The 23,548-nt window shown below is 38.1% G+C and overlaps 1 protein-coding gene across 29 annotated transcripts in view; it reads right to left on the bottom strand.

The window, feature by feature from the left end:
* Window positions 1-23,548, bottom strand: part of tcf7l2 (transcription factor 7 like 2) — a 200,150-nt gene that overhangs the window by 99,658 nt on the left and 76,944 nt on the right. For 26 of the 29 annotated variants that reach the window (XM_043712734.1, XM_043712749.1, XM_043712750.1 and 23 more), the window contains exon 4: window positions 13,572-13,673. The exons of the other annotated variants lie outside the window; for them this stretch is intronic. In XM_043712734.1, the coding sequence (XP_043568669.1) occupies window positions 13,572-13,673 (102 nt within the window). The remainder of the gene's footprint in view (window positions 1-13,571; window positions 13,674-23,548) is intronic. 29 annotated transcript variants of the gene reach the window in all.

Here is a 23,548-nt window from a genome sequence, read left to right as displayed (position 1 = left end):
CATTGAAATTGGCCTCCTTCAATTTATTATTTGACTCAGAATTGCTCCTTGTACTTTGCCATAAACTAACATTAATCTGATGGCACTATGCTCAGTGTCTCATAAATGTTACCCTCCTAACATTGGACCTACTTGACTCACCTTATTCATCAGATCTCAACAACGCATCTTTCCTCAATGGACTGGAAACATCAGATCTACAAAATTCACCTAACCACAGTTTAGAAACTCTTCCCCCTTGCTACCTTGCTTTATAGATTGAGCCCAATAATGTAAAGTCCTCTTTATAATTATGCTATCATGGTTTCACCTCTATAATTCCGTTGCAAATGTGTTCCACAATACTATTTATGGTCAAAAGAATATACTCCCGACAGTGCCTCAATCATTTCTCAGCTCTAGCTAAACTGATTTTGACCTTACCTAAACCAGGGTAGCCTCTCTCCTTCTTGCAGCACTATAGTACAGAGCAGCCTCTGTTATCCGATCATCAATTATCTGAAATTTGGATTATCCAAACAAAATCTCAAGGTCCTGTAAAAACATTATCTGTTATCCAAATAATCAGCAGTCCGAACAAGTTACTCACCCCCTCCCCATCTCATTTGGATAATCGAGGTTGTTCTATACTCCCTTTAATTAAAACTACAACACTGTCTCCTTTCTTTCTTTATCTTTTCTGAATATCTCAGGCGAATATTTAGTACCTAGTCCTCTTTTAAACCAGGTCTCTATTATCACCACTGGTTGATTGGCAAGTCACCAACTCACCATTTTCCTGCTTAACCTTAAAGTGCAGTGTAACCACATCCAAAAATGCACCATTCAGGAAATTTTCAACCTCAGGTGATATTCAAAGAAAGTACAGTAGAAGCTCAGCAGTTCTGGCAACATCTGCGTAGAGAAACTAAATTTGTGTTTCAAGTTTGATGGGACTCTTCTTCAGAAGATCTGCAACAGTCTATTTTGCCATCTTGTTATAGTTGCCTGAGGAAGTTCTTTGTTGAGTGATAAGATATGCTGGAGAGGAGACCTAGCTGGTTCCAAAGAATAGACATATTGGACTCAAAAAGCTGTTGCTGCTCTTTCCACAGATGCTGCCAGACCTGAGAGTTTGTCCAGTACTTGATGTTTTCTTTTCACATCTTCAGCATCTGCACTTATTTTGCTATTATTGCACTACAGGTCGCTCTACTTTAACGTGTGTTTTGTTAATGCAAATTTGCTATAACACAATTGATGAACTGGGGACATTTCTATAACACGATTTCAGCCCCATTAAATGGTGCTGCTATTATGCAATTTTCTTATAACATGGGTTTGCATTTATTGCAGAACCTGTTTAGATTAGATTAAATTCCATACAGTGTGGAAATAGCCCCTTCGGCCCAACAAGTTCACACCGAAGAGTAAACCACCCAGACTCATTTCTCTCTGACTAATGCATCCAAGGCTATGGGTAATTTAGCATGGCCAATTCACCTGACCTGCACATCTTTGGAATGCGGGAGGAAACCGGAGCAAACCCATGCAGACACGGGGAGAATGTGCAAACTCCACACATTCGCCCAAGGCTGGAATCGAACTTGAGTCCCTGGCACTGTGAGGCAGCAGTGCTAACCACTGAGCCACCGTGCCGCCCTTTTATAGTGATGTTAGCTGTCATCGCATTCACACATTCTGATAATACTGCGCTGCTATGAAAATTCTCAGGAGTTCAGACATATCACAATGCTCTTTTGAGCTTGAGACAATCTTTGTGATAGACAAGGGAGAAATACTTAATGATATACTTCCACCCCATGAATAACAGGACAAAATCACAGCCAGTTGAGAATGGTTTAAAAAACCAGAGGAGCTTGCTCTGACAGAAAGTGGAGGATGTCAGAGAAAATGTCAAATTTGGAAAAGCAACATCAGCTTATGAAAGAACAGTCAATATCTTCCCTATATTTCCACTCCAAACTTATTTTATCACTCACCATAGAACTTTCCCAGGCCACACTCATGCAGGATGAAGGCACAGGCTGCTGCAGATCAACTTACCAAGTACCCCTTCACCACATGACCTTCTAAACTACCCACTGGCTTTGGCTTGACACTAATTGGCAAACCTGCTGAACTATATTGAGGCAAACAAAAAGACACCTGGAGTTCTGTCAAAACATGTCGCAAGTGAAAACTGAACAATTTAAATGGGCTCAGACCTACCATAGTGCAATTTGGTAAAAATGGGGGTAAGTATAACCTACAGAGAAACAAAGATTCACAAGAAGAAATTATAGAATTCTGTACTTGTATTCAAGATTATCCAATTTGACATGTATTGTTAGATCCAACAAGAGGAAATAAAGTGCATACGTACTTTCTCACTGGCAGGTTCTTTTCAATACAAATATCTCAACCAAGAAAGTAGGGGAAAAAAAGCTACAAAAGTGGCTTTCAATAGATTTGCTAGTCAGAGATCAAATTTCACTTTAATGTGGGAATGCAGGCGAGTAAGTGAAATATGGGATTTTAGGTCTTGCCATTGTTCAAACCTCAAGACTTAGCCAAGAATGCACTGATTTTTTTTAAAGAAAGTAGTGTTTATTATAACTTAGATAAAAATAATTAGAATGGCAATCCAAAACATTGTAATAGTTACTTGTACAATAAAATAATGGAACCTTGGAATACAATCTAAAATCTAACTTGGTCAGATCGCAAGAAAGTGTACAAAGGGTCTTCATATGAGTCAAGTCACTGCAAGAAGAAAGTCTATAAAATACATCAATTCACTTCCCATACTTCTGCCTTTTACCAGCATAGCAAGTACAAGGTCCAGAAGATGTATGGCCTCATTAACTGTCTACACTGTTCAAAACTGAAAGTCCTCAATGCTGATCAGTATTCATTAGCCTCTGTTTGGAAGCGTTGATCTATGACCAATAGAGCAAAAGAACAGGATCATTCAATAAACCATGTGCAATTAAATCAAACATGACAAAATAAACCACACCCGTTATGTAGAATTTATGTTACGTTTACTTCAATAGTGAAAAATCAAGCTGTGAGATTGCAAACTTTATTCAGAATGTCTATTAGCTACCAATTGGCTACTGACATTGTGTACTTAAGTTGTGTCAACTCCTGCTAATTTAAAAAGGAGTTTAATTTCAATAATCTGATATTTCAAATATATCCTTGAGTAAACGTGGACTTTAATGATTAACAACAAGATTAGTGACACTAGAGCAAAATATTGAAGTTTAGAAACAGAAACAGAAATTGCTGTAGAAACTCAGGCGGTCTGGCTGCATATGGAGAGAAAGCAGAGATGATGTTTCAAGTCGAGTGACTCTTAGAGTCACAGACAAATAAAGCACAGAAAGAGACCCTTCAACCCAACTATTCCATTCTAACCAGATGTCCGAAATTAATCTAATCCCATTTGCCAGCATGTTGCCCATATCCATTTAAACTCTTTCTTTCATTTACCCATCCAGATGCCTTTTAAATGTTGTAATTGTACCAGCCTCTAACACTTCCTCTGGCAATTCATTCTATACACGCAGCACTTTCTGCTGGTGAAACAGTTGCCCCTTCAATCCTTTTTAAATCTTTCCCCTCTCACCTATGCCCTTTAGTTTTCGACTCCCCTACCCAGAGGAAGACTATTCACTCTATCCATTCTCCTCATGATTTTATAAATTTCAATAAGGTCACCCTTCAGCCTCTGACATTCTAGGGAAAATAACCCCAGCCTATTCATCCTCTCCCTATGACTCAAACCCTCCAACCCTGGCAGTATCCTTGTAAATCTTTTCTGAACCCTTTCATGTTTAACAACATCTTTCCTACAGCAGCGAGACCAAAATTGAATGCAGTATTCCAAAAGAGGCCTAAACAGTGTCCTGCACTGCTGCAACACTCTTCTTCAGAGCTTTTATTCTACTCAAGTTTAGAAAGCTGCTCGGAAGTAGCAATGAGCAACATTCATCTGTACTGCAAGACCAATTCTCTTAACCATACTGCTTTTAAGTTGTCAAACTGTTCATGAAACATCCTATAGTAGATGACCAAAACTTTTGTTCAACTAAGTATTGGGGAAAAAAAGGAACCTTTGACTTCAGTGTACATTATATAATTCCATTCTGTGGTCACTAATTCAATCCTACTCCTCTTCAGCCAAACTAGCCTGCTCGCAACCTGGGCGCCGGCTTTAGCTCAGTAGTTACTTCGATTTCTTATGGTCTTAATATTTGATGTAGAGCTGAGCTTGGTATTATAATATTATCTAACTCATCCCCGGCCTTAGCTTATCTATTGCTGAAATCCTCGTACTTACCATAATCATCATCATAATATCTGGCTCAGTGCCAATTTTTTGTTTGATAATAGTGTGAAGCACCTTGGTGTTGTTTATTGCATTATTGACTCTTATGTACCAGGTCTCAAAATACACAGGGCAGATGGCAAATTTACGAATGAAACCTCCAAATTGCCCAGGAAAATGCACTCGGGGCAGCAAATTTGGGAATGATTGCCCTTGTAAATAGAACAAAAGGAAATGAAGTGGTGGTTGTAGGATGCATATATCTCATAATTGCTGTTGATTAGATGCACTACAAAACCGTAACCATATGACACAGGAGCAGGACTAGGACTAGGTCATTCAGCCCATCAAATCATAGTCATCTAACAATCATCACCTGCACTTTCCTGCCTTTTCCCACAAGATCAGCAACAAACCTGGGAGAGAAGCAACCTGCAATCGGAGGAATAGCATGAGAAACGCTCAGTGAGGCAGTCGCCTAGAGAGAGCAGAGGAGCCGAGAATCCTGACCCAGCTGCCTTTTTGCCAAGGCGGAGGAGGCAGAATCACTGACTAGTTTCCAGATGAAGAGATATTATATTGTTTATAGGTAGGGGAATCAAAGTTATCAGGGTTAGATGGGAATGTCGAACTCGGAACACAAACAGATCAGTCATGAACTTATTGATTGATGAGGCACTCTCAAAGGGCCAAAACAGCCTATTTCAGCTTGAAATTCAGTTGATATCCATAAAAAAAAACCTTGAAATCACCAAAATAATGAATCAGTTGCAAATGAAATTGAAATCTGTACCTCAAGGCTGTATTTGTTCAGGAGCTCCTGTTTGGCAAACATGCAGGGGATATTATTGTGATGAAAGTTGTTGAATCAATTGCTGAATTTAAAACGAAGACAGAATCCAAAATGCAACAACTGCCTGGTTAATAATCTACTTTTGAGCGTACTTGATGGAAATGTATCAACTATAACCTCACCAATTTGTATGGTCTAGTAGGATATTTTTGTCTGTGTATAAACGTTTGTGTTACTAATTTGAAAAAACAAACCTTTGTTTTTTTGCCAGTCTAGAAAATGAATGATTTCCAAGTGCTGTGGCTTTAATATTGGATTGATACTTGAGGATATTGATAAATTCTTCTAATTCTGCTTCCAAATATTCCACTTCTTAACAGAAATACAGATGGTAATGTTAATACGCTTCACATGAATGTATCATGTCATAAATTATTTAGTGAGAATTAAAAAGCACCTGAAAACCAGAAAATAACCCCTGTAATATCAATAAAAGGCCTTTTTTTAAATGGAAGGACAAAGAGAAATGGACGGATTCTGCAGTAGTGTGTGTGCAAGCTATATGTATGCCATAATGACAGATATACAGAGGAATCTCGATTATTCAAAAGACACGGGCTGCGAGTATTTCGTTCAGTTAATTGAATTCCAGATAATCGAATGCCGGATAACAGTTTAGCCAAGCACTGGGACCTTGTGATCTTGCCAGATAATCTAATACTGGCTGATCGAATGCCAGCATACTGAAATATTGCTAACTGATCAATTAAAAAGTTAAGTATTTGACAAATCATGCTTTGTGAAATTGATTAATCCCTTTTCCATTGCAAATTTACCCACATCTGGACTTCAGTAAAGCATATACATGTACTGGCAAAAAGATGTATAAACTTGACCCACATCCACAAAGAAAAGGACTGCATAATTGGTTGATGCCCGACCCAGTTCCTTTTTCATAAAAATAGGTTGATGCTAAGAATCCAATATCACCTAACACTAAATACAAAGTCTTTGCAAATTGCAAACTAATATATATTGCATTCCACTGAAGTTCAGTGGATATATGAACCAACACAAGATAAAGGGTTCCTATCAGCCCCTAGCCTTAATCAAATAGCATAATTTCAAGGTCCAAGTTCACACCCAAAATTGCTCACATCATTATTGATGTAAAGCACAGCAAAAGTAACTAATCATCCACTAACATACTGCAAATGCACACAAAGCCTATATGTTACCCTACTCCATGCAAACATATGCATTTCCTTCAAAATGTTCAGTATTAAAATTTCAATATTTAAATATTCAGTGATAAAATAAGAATGGGCTGAATGTTCAAACTATTATCCAATGCATTTAATAAATCAAATATATTTTTTGCAGTTTAAATGCTGGCATTTTCTTAAGGAAAACCAGTTTTTTGCAGACACAAAAAATGTTTTATTCTAATATTTTAACAGAAAAGGAATTTCTTTTAAAGATAAAATGATATAAGTGAATAGTTATGGTACTTTTATTTTTGGTGCTTTGTCGATTACAGGGTAGAAGCCTAGAGCCCATGTAATGTTTTGCCAATAGAACTAGCTACTTTACCAAATTGTAGAATAGAGCAGCAAACGTTTTTTAAAATGTGTGTCTGATTCTGCTGTCAGGATTAGTAAACCAGGTTCAATGTAAAACTGGTAAAGTGAGCCATGCATGGATATCAATCTCCCCTACTCAAACTGGAAGTAACTAAATGGGATAACAAGTTAAAAATCAATGTTGTTCTTCCATCAGCCGACAGGAGGCAGCATTCATGAAGACGAATGATATTCTAGTTGCCATTATTCCCCTTTTCCCACAGTAAAACTTCATTCTTTTATTAATTTCCATCCAAGTGTCTTGATAAATCATTTGACCATCTAAACCCCTCAAAAATATGAATATGTATTTTGAAAGGATAACTACAGCTATTGCCAACAATAATGAGAGCATTACATTGTGCATATGCACTTTTAAGCAGAAATGAATTAGAGCCTAGAAGGGTTAACAAAGAGGTACTGTCTTGTTGAATAATCATTTATAATTTTTATTCTTCAGGCTCAGTTACAAACGAACACTCTATGAATGAAAAAGGCTACTTGTTATCATTCAGAGAGAACACTGAGGGAAGGAAAAAAGACGACATTATTCCCTTTCCCAAGCAGCTCAGAGTGGGCTGTTCTCAACTTCATGTCCTACATGACCTTTTAAGTCTATGATTCCATAGTTTTAAATTTTGTTTCAACTGCTCATTTAGTTAAAGTTGAACACTTGTTCACTGTGGCTTTTGTTTTGGCTGGGGAAAAAAAAGGTGCAGGTGTTCTTTTCCCACTCATTTTAAAAGAGAACACCATGAACAATACGGTCACATTTACAGTGTGAACAATCTGCAGTCAGTCTGTACAAGTCAACATCCATCTCCACAAGAGCTGATTCTACCTTTATCTGTACAGAAAGCATCCTAAAAAAAAATCCATCAATACAAGGGATAACTGTCCAGAGTCAATTTCCTCAAGTAATGACTTTTTTTGCTTTTGGTCTGACTCTTAGGTGGTCAGTTTCAACAACCGCCATGAAGGTTTCAGCTTGCAGAAGGGGAAAAAAAACATGTTGCTGTGCAGGTTAAGTGAATGAAATGTAGTTCTGTACATAACTGACAGGGTTACATGGCAACATTACTTAAAAGCTGCCCGATCTTTGTAACCGAATATACACACTGCAAAATAATTCACGGTCTTCAGAACCATCTTCACAGTCAGAGGAATGAAGAGTGCACTATTCTGAACATCCTCCTTGTTTAAATTTAGTTCAGATGAACTGTTGCTGCCAAAAGTCAGTAATTTGAAAGCTGTTCCGTCTTGCCTATTTCTGCTCTCAGGTAACCTGGTTGCCATCAGTCACAGGCTAATCAGAAACAGGTCTGTCTGTTCCAAGAATGTTTCTCCTGGTTCAAAAGCTCATCCAGCTTTTCACTGGATCTCTACTTTACTACAAGCAGTTTTTAAACACAGAGGGGCTAAAAGGAAAACAAAACCTTGAAAAGTCACTTTGTTTGAGTTCCCATTTGAAAGGGAGAATTACCAAGCATCTCACTGGGTCACTCCCTCAATATTTACAGTACGTGGATCTTAGCTGGCAACCATTCTTAACAAATATATTGACATTCCCTCATTCTGCCATCACAGTATAATAACAATGACAATCCAAAAGCCACCTTATCACTATTGTTTCACATACAATGACTGACCCTCAATGTACTCAACACTAATTCCAGTTTAACTTTAAAAGTCAGAAGTTAATTTTCTTTTGTAAGAAAAACAACTTCTGAAACATATGGTCAAAAACCACATTGAAGCTTAAGGCACCTGATTTTGTCAGGAGCTTCATTTCAGTGTGACAGACAAGAAAAATCAATAGCATTCAGTTACCAAGACAGACTTACAGAGAAGCTAGATTGTTCCTCTTGTAGAAGACATAATTGGGGTATTAAGTAATATGTTCAAAATTATGAGGTGGGGGTGTTGACAGAATGAATAAGGAGACATTGTTTTGACTAGAGTGTGCACTAGTAACAAATGCAATTTCTAAAAGGTAATTGGCTTTGCAGATGAAATACACACATTGGCAAGTCTAGGGGAAAAACACAGCGGGACCATTTGAGTAACTTTTTTATCTCAAGAAATCACAGTGGCATGATGGGTTGAATGGTCTGCATCAGTGTTTTAAGATTCACAGAATGAGATTAATAGGTGACCCTTGCACCTGTGTCAGCTCCTTGAAATGAGTCAAATGGTCCCTTATGTTCTGTGAGGTTTGATGATTTGTTCAATAGATATTTCACAACGAGCTCAAGTTGATCTTACAGTCTTATTTCGATTGTTACTTGTGATGTTCCCATCTTCCTTTATTGCCATGCTAAGCAACATGACAGTGAGCTATGACAGCAGCACATTTTCAGGACAACATAGACTTCTACTTATCCAATGTTTTCCCCAAAAAAAACATACTTAAGAAACATCTTTTAAAGAAAATAAGTCCTGATTTGAGAGTATTGGGACAAAATGTTGTAGCACCAGTCTACAACACTAATTTGTGCATCATGGTTCCTGATATCCATGAAGCAATAGCAGCAATTGTTTCAAAGAAGTTCTTTGTGCCTAAATGCTATTCTCAGCTCCAAGTATAAATTATCATTCAAATACAAATATTACATTCATGAAGATCTTTGTCTCCTCAAACATATAAAGGAACAATTATGACCATGGTGATCAGATTTTTAAACTTAAGACACTATTGAATCAAGAGCCAACATAGATCATCAAGCACTGGGATAAAATTTGAACAGAACTTTGTGCAAGTTAGGATACATACCACCTCTTTCTGAGCCTAAATTAAAGAGGATAGAAGATCAGAAATGCTGCATTTCCAGCTCCAATTGGTCAGATTCAACTGGAGATGCAAAACCTGGACATCCAGGTGCCCATTAAAATCAGATTATTAGAGGGTAACACAGATACATCATCACCTTGCATTTACGGTGTAAATTCTGGCTCTTATTTCCTCACAAGAAAACTAGGAAAAAAGATGAGTTGGGACAAAGGAAGCAGTTTGAACAATGAAAACGTGGCACACAGCCACTGCTCCTCTATAATCTGAACCAAGCAAATACTTCTGATGTAAAAGCACCTCCGATATCAATGGGTCTCAACTTCAGATTTATATTAACAGTGCCATCATTGGTACAGCATCAAGAGATGATGTTAGGCAAAACTCAGCTCAAGCAGATATGCACCGGGGACCTGATGCTATTTTCTTGCACGAGTATCTAAAGGACAGTCTGCCTTGGAATGTGAATTAGTTTATTAATTTTCCAAAAAAACTTCTAAATTCATGCGAACCTCCCATTAAACCATTTACTACACTTCTGATAAATCACAACTAAGTGACATTAGTTGTTCTGTGCCTTAAGCAATTTCTTTCCAATTACATTCTTGAAATAGTGCCATTAACTGCCTCACTAGCTTGATTACCCACTTTGTCCAGCTGTTTTGATTGTGCTAAGTTTGATAGCCAGCCATGTGCATCCACTAAAGTGCAAATTTCATTTCTGAACCTCTTTACTATTTTGGAAAAAAACCGACTTCTGTGATCAATAAAAGACACAAGGTATGTATTTGTTTAATTAAGTGGATAATTATTAAAAGTGCTCCATACTGTTCTTTATGACATTTCTGTGAGCCACAGCAGAATGACCTCTGGCACCAGTATCATGTATTACTTTTACTGCTTGGCTGCAAGTTGCTGCTTCTGGGCCATAACAGCTGCTGAGCGGAGCAAACAGCATTACGAAAAAACATATGAAATACTGCCAAGAAGTAAATCCATGACCTAAACTCATCAAAACAATATAGATACAGAACATGCAATCAATGAAAACCAGAATGACATACACAAACTATCAGAGACCATACCATTTCCCTCTTAAGTATCACCACATGAGCAGAAATTCAGGAACTTTCGCCAAAATCCTAAAATCATCAATTTCTCAATTACATTGACTTTTGCATTAACACACTTGATTTTGATATTTTAAACTTCACAACATTATATCCCACTTCTCCTAAAGGCTTTTTCGCTGAAAAGCATTAGTGTTTGTCGGGGTTGAGGGGATTTGGCCAGAAACTAGGTTAACCTGGTGGAATGTGGTTGCTATTTTGCCTGCAATGATCAGGAATGTACTCCTGCTAATCCTAGTCAACCTCTGAAGGCACTGGACCTAGGGATACTTTCTTTATCTTTGGACCATTATGAAGCACCTTATCAGACGTTTAGCTTCCTATCCTTGACTCAGCAAGTCATTGTGGCAACATTTGCAAGAGGGAGTTGAAATGTTTGTAAGTTATGAACAAGTTTGCATGTGGATCTTTTAACATAATTTCAATTTTCATTTCCAAGTAATTTGCTTGTACTTATCTTCAATAGCATTTAAGACTCTATCTCTGCACAGCTATCAATAACTTCACTTAATATCTTGGTAAGATAATGAGCACAAACCCCTTCACTTTCAATAGAGTTTTGCTTAGGGGTGGAAGAAATGTGGAATGGAGTCAATTTTTAATATTACATGGAACTGTGAGATTTATGGGAAGTCCCACACCATCAGGTAACTTGAGCATTAAAAATTTTTCAAACTTCATTCATGCAGTGCAACAGCATCTGGCATACATATCAGACAGATTAGTGACCAGGGAAGGTATGCTTTGAATTTAGTGAAAAACAATTTGTCATGCTACCAAATTGCAAATATTCGATGTAAAGCAGTCACATAATCATTGGTATCTCGCTGTAGGAAGATTTCCGCTGCTTGCTATCTGTAGCAAAATCATAAACACATTCTTTGTGATTTTCTTTGAACAGAAGCATTCTTCACCCTAGAATACTGGTTGGTAGCCACATGTTCAAGGCTCATGCTGATTAGGAGGCTTACAATGTTTGCAGTTAACAAGACGTGAACAGGGATAGCAATGTATGAGCACGTGGCATGTCAACACTTTTGTTTTCTAATGTTTGTTTGTGTAAGAATACATCACAACCTTTATTGGGCTTTTCATCTCGAAAATGATATTCTAAGACAGAGGGATTGACATTAAACCACTATTTATATTCAGCTGAATTCTGTGCAAAACTCCAAATAATGACTGACTGCATCCAAAACCCATATCACAGAACCACCACAACACAAGAGTTTTTTCACTGTCCATGCAAATTAACTAGTTTTGGAAACAATTTCAAATCATAGTAAGATATGATCAGGACAAGTTGAAGTGTTAGTATGCCACTAGGAGTACAAACTAGACACGTTCTCTGCACACTCACAGGTGGCAATTTTTTTTTAAATGGAAAATTCTGCATTGAGCCACATTAATCGCTGTGGACAATGGACAAAACCATTTAAAAGAAAAGCGCTAATGTTAACTGGGAGCATTGTCTTTTGGGAATTTAGGAGGGGTGTCAAACACAAGGAGAATTTATATCAACTGTAAATGAGTAGATACCCAAAACATTCCACCTGTAATCACTGAAAGGCTAATTCTCGTTAGATCGAGAAAGACCTTTTGCCAAATAAAATAAATAGTTTGACAGAAAAGAAATTGTCATTTCATTCGCAAACTAAATTCTATACATAGCAGTTAAGAGGAAATCAAAACTCCTACACAATAGGTGTTGCCAGAAATTTACCATAAAGTTGTTTTTTGAAAAGGTAAATAACACCATAGTATATCTTACTAAGTTAACCATTGGACAATTAATCAGGACTTGATGAACACATAACAAAGGACAGCACACAGGTATTTTGTTAGCAGCTGTGGAGGATCACAGTGATAATTGGGGTCAAAGAATAACCTATTGTGCAGTGTTCAGCCAGTCACTGAAGCAGAGCAAAGAGCATTGCTCAGGGTTCACTTCTGCTTATGAATACAGAACAGGAATGTTGCTGGAAAGGGAAGAGGACATTACGATCTTATAATATTCTATAGTTACTTTTATATGCGTATCATAGCAATATAGGCTCTAGGTTACTGAAATCCATCAGTTAGATCCTAGCATTTACTCTGATAAATCTGGTTCCCTTTTATCACTGATTCAGGTTCATGGGTCCAAAAAAATTCAGACTCCATAAAGTCTGCCATGAGCATAAATGTTGAGAAGAAGTGTATGAGAGCTATGTGCAATCCCCTTCCCAAATAAATCCAACGTAACATTCCAATTGCCACAACAGTAACACATTATGCTATTTTCAAAATGAGTGAAGAATTCAACCATAAAACACCTTATACTTCCAGTATCTAACTGCCTATGCAGCCCCTTTTCACTTCACTATAGTTGTGAACACATTTCACAAATACCGAGGCAAAGGAGACAGTTTTCTTATAAATGTGTCTACATATAAGTATACTATGTTTTTGTGTTTCAGAGACATTCACTTCACATGATCAACAAGTAATCTATTTTCTACTCGTGTTCAGCTTCTCTCCATACATGAGTCAAAGTGAACCATACCCCAATGTTTTCTGCAAAGATAAGAAAAGCTCAAAGGAAAATTGAAGTACTGCTGTTCAAACAACAATGAAGACAATTTAAAAAAGATATTTCAATCCCTGTCTGACCATGGGCCAGGAATGGCAACCACACTGTATGCCACTGGCAAGCTCATTATTTGTTATTTTAAGATTTGAACTAGTTCCTATTTTGGCAAGGGTACATTATACACAATAGTATAATCAAGGATCTTGTGTGCTTAAATATATTGTACACAACAGCAACATTAAGGCATATTCTCCATAAGTTATTTACCAACAGCTTTATTCTTGAATGATAGTATCCTTTTGAAATACTCACACTGATGCAAAGAAAATACATCTAGCCACTACTTACAACAATATGTGCTGGAGATGGTGACCTAGCATCCTTCAGTCCTTGCCTACCCTGTAGGCTCCCTGCCTGCACATCAATCAATGGCCATTTCATCTGCAGGTACTGGATATGGGAAACAAAATAAAAGAAAATGATTAAAAAAGAAAAGGAAAACAAAAATCCATAAGTACAAATGAATGAACACAAAATGATAAAGTATAAAGATGAGCGATCATAAAAATTATTTGCCATGATGAAAAATAATGCCCTTGACATAGATCTGAATAATGGTTTCACCTTCCGCAACATGCATATTAATACACTAAATATTTAGTGCAATAAAATTGGACTAGGCAGTTCATTGAATTTCATGAAAATAACACTACTCCCTTTCCGAAGTCCTCATTTTTCTTTTCTCCAATCTCAACTTACAGTCAATTTCTTAGAACTATAACCAATCTCAACTTATTTCACTAGTTCAGGTCTTATCAACTCAATTACATGTGTTTGAACATAAAGCAGTGAGGTGACTCAATCGAAAGTGAAACAGGAACAAACAGGTTAGGTGCTGGGCCAAAAAATAAATTTTTACATAATTAGTTGGATTGGGTGGAAGAACATGGAATCAAGGAAATTTTTAATTTAAAATAACAGTCAGCCACAGAAACGGAGAAATACAATTGGGTAGAACTTCAACAGAATCAGGATGGCGAGTTCCAGTGGGAGTCTAGAAGCAGAATTTAAACTAACAACACGCAGTGAAAGAAAGGTCACCCTCTAGGTCTTTTCGCCATTATGTCCAAGGGTCTGTTAACTGATAGAAACCATCATAGCTGGTATAGATATATAAATCGTCATATTTAGCAAAATGTACCAAACTTGCATTGGGATTTAGTCACACAAGGGTATAAAGTGCTCAGCAAGGAATGTGATATTTTGATGGTACTTTCTGTAATTTCCAACTTGAACTGTTTTGGAATATACTTGCCAATAATTTATGAAAAGCATATTTTTACAAATAAAAACAGTTGATCCATACAACCACTTTTGTTATCAATACTCCACATTAATAAGATACCATAGAATAGTCATCAACTCAAAGAATTAGATTATGACAGTATTATTGCCCTGCAAACCCAAACATTACAATACAAATTAGCCAGGCAAGTTAAAATAGAATACTTAAATAACCAAATTTGGTTGCATGTAAAAATGCATCATATTTTCACATCCACAACAATATTAAATGAATTACTTTACTAGCAAATAATGCCTGTGATGAAAATAGCAAGTCTCCTTTCACCCAACATGGAAATTTGTACAGAAAAGCACAAGATTGAATGTTCACCAATTCTGGTTTTCCAGCAGATATATTCAAAGGTGTGCAATACTGGATGCAACAGTTAATTACTTCAACTCTGAAATCATGAAACAGTCTGATTTTCTAAAGGCATCAGATCCTGTAGAAAACACATATGGAAGGCATCCCACAGGTCTACTTGGGAACAGATTTGTAATTGCTGGCCTGACATGGAACTGGAACTTGCAGGTGTTCTCGTAATATTACCCTTGTTTAAAAAAGCACAAAGGAATGTTTGAGCAAGAAACAAACTACAAAAAGGTATTATAAGTGTCTAAAGTCAAAGCCAAAATGTGTCGGGGTTGACATTAAACTCAGATTAAGATCTTCAATCCATTCGAAAATGTTCTAAAAGAAAAATACTGCCTAAAAAAGGAAATTTCAGCCAAAGCATTTTTGCAAGTGTGACTCATGGCAGCCCAATGCTCACATAATCTTCCACTCAACATCTCATCAATTTTACAACCAGTCACTTCAGTGTCCATCTCATGAAGTCTCACAGCAGAAGAGGTGGAAATGCTTGTGCCGTTGGGACTTTGTAACGTTCATACCACTGACTATGTTTAAATCCCAGATGTATAGCACATCAGATCCTGCAAGTCAGGATCTGCCCTTCACACTTGGTCCTGCACTATCATCCCCCCAAGGAAATAACCCAGAAAGGTAAGTTAGTTGCTAGCACCTGGAAGTACTAGGGGCGGGGTGGAGGACAGGAGGCCTATACTATATCCTGCTAATCAGCACAGGGGGCCACACCACTAGATACAGCCTGTCTGGGATAAGATTGCAAGCCAGGTCAGTGCAATGCCCCACAGGAACACAGTAAACAGCTTTGCAGGAAAGAGGTTAATGATCCTCCGCTCCCTGCTAAGATGAGTATCACCATCTTCTCTCTGCCAACTCACACTAGGGTCATCAGTCACTCTGACTCTGACTCGCATCTCATCATGGCTTGTGGAATACAACTCCCGTTATTGCAGCCTTTATGTCCATTTAACAGCTCTCACTACCACGTCCTTCTGAACACCTAACCTTCCTGTTCTGTGTATCCTACTTACTCGCTGGACATCTTACCTTCTCTCTTCTTCCAGCACCATTAACTGATTTTCCATCCACTATCATTACTGTCAGTCCCTCCCCTTGTCTCATTACAGGAAAGATTGTTATTCCGCTGCTATCTTCCTCCCTCCCTCCATCCATCCCACCCCACATGCAGTGTTTGTCAAATAAGCAGCTTGTAGAAGCTGTAGGTGAGACATTGATGGATCTTGTTACTGCACAGCAACATGCTCACCTTCTTAACTGTTCAGAACAATAACAAGCTGCCCCTTAAAAGCAATAAAAGGCAGAGGCTGACAGTCTCAGAATAAGCACAAAATAAGCATGAGATGCACGTGGTGTCCATGTATTCAAGGCAATCTAGCAGAAACACGCAAATCCTCAGTGTCTCGGACATCCAAAGTGAAGTCCTGAAGTGTGGATGTCGTGTATGAGATTGTCGAGATCTGCTGTGTGCGTGGTTTGGCATTGCTGAGTTATTTGGAGAAAGGGTGGAAGAGGACAGTGTCCATTAAGCATGCAATGACATTGTAGTGAAGACCAAATTGAATGAAGGACCTGAACAGCAAATGGGAAACTGCTGCTGCTGCCACCAGGCTACACTCTTTCATGCCCGAAATTGGCAACATCTAATTTTTTCAGTGAAGGAGATGAGAATGGGGGCTGCACAGACGCAAGACCAGTTAAGCTATTAATGACATACAAATGACTGAAAGGCAGTCATTGCTCATTAGTGAGATTCTGAACTCGCCTTTTACAATACTGGGAAGGTGGTGTGGTGAGGAGGTAATTGGAAAAAGTCTCAATGTCTAGGTTCTGCTTTTTTTCAAACACGCCATATTTTTCACCATTGTCCACACTGCTCAAGCGAATAGAAAATTCTGCTTATGCAGAGTTATTTGTTGATAATAATGTAATCATCAGCATTGAGCAATGATCTTATTTGTAAGGCGTCTTAAATATTTTATGTACTTACTGAACTTCAACTTGTTGAATGGCTTGACAACAGTGGATAATGCAACATCAAAAACAGCCTCAAATTACAAAACAGTCACAGCGCAGAATGCAAATGTGCCTTGTCAAGCCAAAAGAGATTCTCAGCAACAGTATTTTAGTTAGTCTCACTCCTCTGCCCTGCCCTGTAGCCTTGCAAACTTCTCTTCAGGTGCTTATCCAATTTTCTTTTGAATATTCCCTTTTGGAATCATTGTTGTGAAACTGTTGCAAACTTGGATAGCTGCAATCATATCAGTCCTTGAAAGCTCAATACACACATGCACATACACTTTTGGCAACTGCTTGTGCGGTTTTTCATAATCTCTAATGATATGCTTGTAGAGGAAGCCTTATCAGAGCCAGTTTTCTTAAAAAAGTAGCAAGGATTCCTGATTAAAATTTTAACATCTTTTCATTTTGTAACATTCTGTACATTCAAGTTTTGTGAATATTTTAAGAGTGCTTATGGGATAATGAGGGGCACGTGAATGAGCACTGTATCAATATTTAAGGGCTTTCTTATATTAGAACTCCTGCCTCTACAAATGGTAACTGGAGTTCCTCTCAGTTCCAAAAAATATTTATGATTTTGTTAGTTTTTAAAACTGTTGCCACCAACACAAGGCAAATAGCATACAATTATTTTAAAGGAATAAATGGATTTGGTGATATGGCTAGAAGAAGATTAGGCATGCATGCATGAAGCATAAACTCTGACAAAGAATTGCTGACAGTGATGTTGAGTTTCTGCACTTTAAATACTAAGTACTAAGTTTTTAAAAAATGTTGTGCTGACATTAATTTGATAACTGGCTAATTGTTTTCAAATTAATCTTTAACAAAACATTTCATTTGAGAGATGAATGCCATCTGAATGCCACCTCCAGAATTAAACGCCAAAATTACTCAGAACAAAATTTGTTTGCCCCACTAGTGATGGAGAGATCAGAGGGAAGAAAGGATCGCAAATGAAACCATGAACATGTACTACAATTGTTGCACATTTTGAGATAAACATCATTTTGTTACAGCTGTGACATGTAATTTCAGGGCAGCAAGATCCAAAAATAAATGAACGGCCACATAATCTGCATTTGCTATTAGTCAGAATAGCGCACTGGTATCATGGACTACTTCCTGAACACTGTATTTCCCCATCTCCCACTTCCACTGTCCAACCACTCAGTGTTGCACTTAATGTATACAGTACTAGGTTATGAGCTCAAGTAGCAGATGAATTCACAATTGTGACTCAGAGGTAAATGTGGCTTACTCAGCCAAAATACTGCCTACAGTCTCCACTTACAGCGTTAGAACAACTGCTACTTTAAAAGAAAGTACTCTGCTATTATTTGCTGCTGCTTCACAAATCTAGATGGAACCAGTTATTTAAGATTCATATTCTTGAATTGCATATTGTCTATTAGCAGAATTGTGCCATCAATACTCTGAACCTTATCTGGATTTGCTATTTTTCAACCAATTTTCCCTTGAAACACTTCAATGCTAACTCCTCTTGTTCTTGAGCCAAAAAACAATCCTGAAGCAGTAGAATAACACCATTATTTAACAAACCTTCACATCATTTAATATTTTCCAGAATTAAAATCTGAATACACTAACATTCCTCAAAATTCCTGAAATTTTGTGTATTCCAATGGATGCACATCAGGAGGTATGCTCACTTGTTTCATTTACAAAGTTTACACTTGCTAAGAAATTGTGTAATGGAATCTAGTGCCAGCATCAAAAGTTCCTGGATAAACTGCAACACAAGGTGGCTAAAGCTCACTCATCAAGCCTTGAAAGAACAGCTTCCCCTATCTTTTCCACTGCGTGCATCCAGACTCATGTAACACAAGAACCTTCATATGTTTAAACCACTGATTTGAGATAGCTCTTAAACCCAGGTACCATATGTGAAAAAGACAGTGCATTCTCATTGCAATGACCAGTCCTGGATCTACGTGGTAGCTTTGGATTTCACACGGCATACTGTAATGCATGACAGCACTAAAATCAGGCACAACCTGTGCTCTCACGTGTTAGATGTAACAATCTACTTATAGGTGCTAATATAAACCAGTTCCACTTCTCTGGCTGGTTGGAGTTTGCATCTGAAATGCAAAACGTAACTCAGGAATAGACTTCCTCAGATTTGCTGCAAATACAGTCCAGCACTTCTACTTGTGAGGACTCCACAATGTGAGGGTGACATCAGTATATCACACTCCTATCAGGATAAACCAATCATTTTATATTTGATTAGAACATTGAATTATTATTTGAATGCTGGAGAAGTCAAGAGATCAGCCTTTATGACATGGGATCAGTTAGTTCAGTTGGCTGAGCAGCTGGTTTGCAATGCAGAGTGATGTCAACTGAGAGGGTTCAATTCCTACAATGACTGAGGTTACCATGATGGTCCCACCTTCTCAATCTTGCTCCTCACCTGAAGCATAGTGACCCTCATGTTAAGCTCACCACCTGTCCCCTATTTCTTCTAAGAGAACAGCTCTTGTGGGCGGCACGGTGGCACAGTGGTTAGCACTGCTGCCTCACAGCGCCAGAGACCCGGGTTCAATTCCCGCCTCAGGCGACTGACTGTGTGGAGTTTGCACATTCTCCCCGTGTCTGCGTGGGTTTCCTCCGGGTGCTCCGGTTTCCTCCCACAGTCCAAAGATGTGCAGGTCAGGTGAATTGGCCATGCTAAATTGTCCGTAGTGTTAGGTAAGGGGTAAATGTAGGGGTATGGGTGGTTTGCGCTTCGGCGGGTCGGTGTGGACTTGTTGGGCCGAAGGGCCTGTTTCCACACTGTAAAGTAATCTAATCTAATCTAAAAAGCTCTATGGTCCTAATTTAACCTATCACATGACAACAATGAAAAGTCATTCCCAGAGGCTTACATCAGTTTCTAAAAAGAAAATCAATATCATCAGTTAAATGCTGAAGAAATGTAAAAGTTAAAAAGGGACATCATTGTTTAGACTAGGTGGAAGTGAGTACTGCAGATGCTGGAGATTAGAATCAAGATTAGAGTGGTGCTGGAAAAGTACAACAGATCAGGCAACATCTGAGGAGCAGGAAAATAGACGTTTCTGGCAAACTCCTGATGAACTCCTGCTCCTTGGATGCTGCCTCCCCCATCATCAGTTAGAGTCAATTCACATTACTTGTTGGACTTGAGTGAACCTACTATGGCTCGTTATATTAATTTGCACAAGTACAAGCTGGTGTCAAGAAACAGTGAAAGTGAGCAAGAAAGTTACAAAACCTCAAGATTGCTCAGCTCCAATTTTACAGTTTATGATTAATTTTTTCTGAAGTCAAAGTTTCTGTAATTAAAAACATGAATGACATCTATGACTGCATATGCAATGATGACTGACCACAGATATTGCCAACTTGTCTTCTTTTCAAGCAGCTTTTACCAAATCACACAAACTTCTTACCTCACCATTACATTGAAAGGAAACTTTAGTTACCCAACCTCCTCCCCCACTCATTTTTATTCCTACTGCCCCAAGTTTCAGGCATCTACTTCAAAATTCATTTTGTCTGCAGCTAAACAAAAGCAATACCACAGCTAGACTTTTTTTCCTCATGCCACTGCGATAAATAGGGTAGTTCCACCCTGAAGTAACAATTCCACATTGCTTTCATATCTGCTTATCTCCATTGTTTCTTTGGTGACCGTCTCTTATACATATGCACGTCATCTGTGCTCCTTGATTAACTGATTGGATGCCTGGGTCTGTGGGATCTTCGAACACAATTATGTGTACTTTTGTTTTTACCACACCCTTATTCCCACCATAAAATGGTTTGATTCATTGCAATAATCTATCCAATCACAAATTGCCAGCCTTTTTCCATATTAGTTCGAAGTCCATTCAGAAGCATAATCAAACGTTCAAATGAAATTCTGAAAATATAAATCAACCTTAAATTAGTCTACAAGGCATCAAGTAAATTGCATATTCATTCTTTTTTTTAAATAGTTGGTGGAAGTTTTGACCACGTTTAGCCGAATAAAGGAAAACCAAATCTTGACAGCCAATTGGATACATGTTATTCATACAAAGGCCTTTATTTAATAACTGGAACATACATACTAGTTTTATTGTAGCCATCAGAGAGTTAATGCATAAAAGGTCTCTCTGTTGCAGCTTTCTTAACTATGCAGCTAGGTCAATTTTAACAACTATCGAGTGCAGGACTTTCTAGTCCAATTGCTTATCAAATGAATTTATACAGAGAAAGCCAAAAGGAAGATAGGACCTCGACTCACTGCAGATTTGATTTATAATTTCATATTGCAGTCAAATCTGCAAGTAAAATCAGAGTCCATAGCAAAAGGCACTGAGGAAAAAAATAAACAAAATCAAGAAAATTCCAAAGCCTGCTGATCTGCTTTCTGAGGTTTAACTTTATTACCAACGCAACTTATTTTTCCTCATTTCTTTACCTGAACCACATGTTTTATGTGTCTGCATTTTAGTGTTGCTAGTCTGCACAACATGTAATTTTCAATTATGTTAAGGCATAACAAGATCACTGCCTGTAGTGCCTTGTGAGTGTGAGGAAATGAGACTCAGCCCTACTGCAGAGAGAGATAACCAAAACCAGATGGGCACAAGCAGTCCTACAGAGTTACGTAGTAGTAACCACCTCACAAACAATTCACTCACACAATGGAAACAGACGCCAGATAATTGCTGAGGCCCCATGCTTTCTGCACATAGCATATAGCGTTAAATTCTAGACTAGAAAAGTATGAAGGAAACACAGGTCAAGAGGTTTAATGACAAATTTGCCATGAGCAGAAATATTTCTATAAAGCTAAACTGGATTTCCTATCAGTCCAGGTCAAAAATATATTTAAGTACCAAAATTATTTATTCTTCAACTGCTCCTTCCCTCAAGTACACAGAAAAATATCTTTCAAAGAGTCCAAAATGTAAATCTAAATTTACACAAAGGCATGAAATGATCTATATAAACTTTGTGTTTTAAGAATTTTGGGTACTATAGACCACATATTTTGTTTTTAACTACTGTTTGGTACAATTATTTATTTCAAGTTACAGGAGAATTCGCGAGCCATTTTAATACAACAGGCACTCGGGAGTCTGATTCAGTGACCTGATCAACATTCCAGCCTCACCTTTAGTCAAAAGGGTGTATCACTCACTACCTGTTCACCAAACTACCCAGAAAGAGACCCTGAGGTTTACGCACTTAAACTAAACCTCTTTTCATAGAATAGAATAGGAGCCCTACAGTGTGGAAACAAGCCATTAGGCCCAAGTAACCCACCCAGACCCAATCCTCTATAATCCCTAGTGGAGGATTAGAACAGAGAATTTCAGAGTATAATTAGAGAGGGGGAAAACATAACATTTTCTCTGTTATCTTTCAACATTTCATTACTTTGGGGTATACAAGTGGATATAACAATGCTAAAATATATGCAATTTGAATGCAATTTTCCCTAATCCTTCCTACAACTTTCACATTTCTTGGAATGGAGTAGGAGACAATGTTCCATGGAAACATTGGCCACATTGTAGAGAAACCACTGCTATCTTAAGGGTTGCAGCAACACTGACATAATTAACAATAGAGATCAAGAAAGTACAAATAAAGTATTACATGTGATCTTAACCAAATCAAAATGGTCAGAATATTCTAATATAGTCTTATTATATGTCCAAGTTGCCATTAAAGATATAAGCCCTTAGTTTACAGTTTTGGTAACTGTTCTTTCCCCATGAGAGACCAGAATATTTGAAACATTTCCTGCTATAAATTTAGATTTCCAAAATTTGACTTTCTTAATACGAAAAGATTGCCAGGCTAAGCAATGCATTTCTGCTATCTAATTGTACACACTAAGCACACACAATTGAATGCATTGATCAGTAATAGGCACCCCAAATGCCAAGCAATGCTATATGCTTTTTCGCATCAGAGAGCGGCGGGAGCTGGGCGGAAGTGAAGGCAAGAGCGCAGAGCCGGTCGGGAAGGTAGGTGATTGTTATTTGAGTGGGTGTGTTCTAGATCCGAGGTCCTACAAAGTAGGGCCTCCCTCCTTCCCTCCTCCTCTAACCTAAATTAAAAGTCCACAGACTTGCCCCAAAAAGAGGGTCCAAGGAAGTTCCTGTGGATTGAAGAGTGAGGCTTTAGCTCAGGAGTCTCTGACAAGGAGGTTGAGTGAAGTGATTACGCCACAGTTGAAGAGGGTGAAGACATGACTGCCAAGCTGGTTCAGTGTGCTACATGCTTGATGTGGGAGGTCAACGACTCTGGTGTGTCTGGCTCGTATAAGTGTGGAAAGTGTGTGCACGTTCAGCTACTGACAGAGCAAATTGCAGCACTGATGAAAGAACTCGAGGACCTTAAGGCTCATCCGAGAGAATGAGATCTTTCTGGACAAGACCTTCAGCGAGGCTATTACACCAATCATGCCAGAAGAGAGCAGACGATGAGGAAGGCAAAGAGGAGACAGGTGCAAGAGACCCCAGGGGAAGTACCTGTCAGGAACAAGTTGAATCTTTTGGAAACAGTAGAGACAGATGAC

The sequence above is a fragment of the Chiloscyllium plagiosum genome, chromosome 22, assembly GCF_004010195.1.
Source record: "Chiloscyllium plagiosum isolate BGI_BamShark_2017 chromosome 22, ASM401019v2, whole genome shotgun sequence".
Taxonomy (NCBI): Eukaryota; Metazoa; Chordata; class Chondrichthyes; order Orectolobiformes; family Hemiscylliidae; genus Chiloscyllium; species Chiloscyllium plagiosum.
This window is presented reverse-complemented; position numbering and strand designations above follow the sequence as displayed.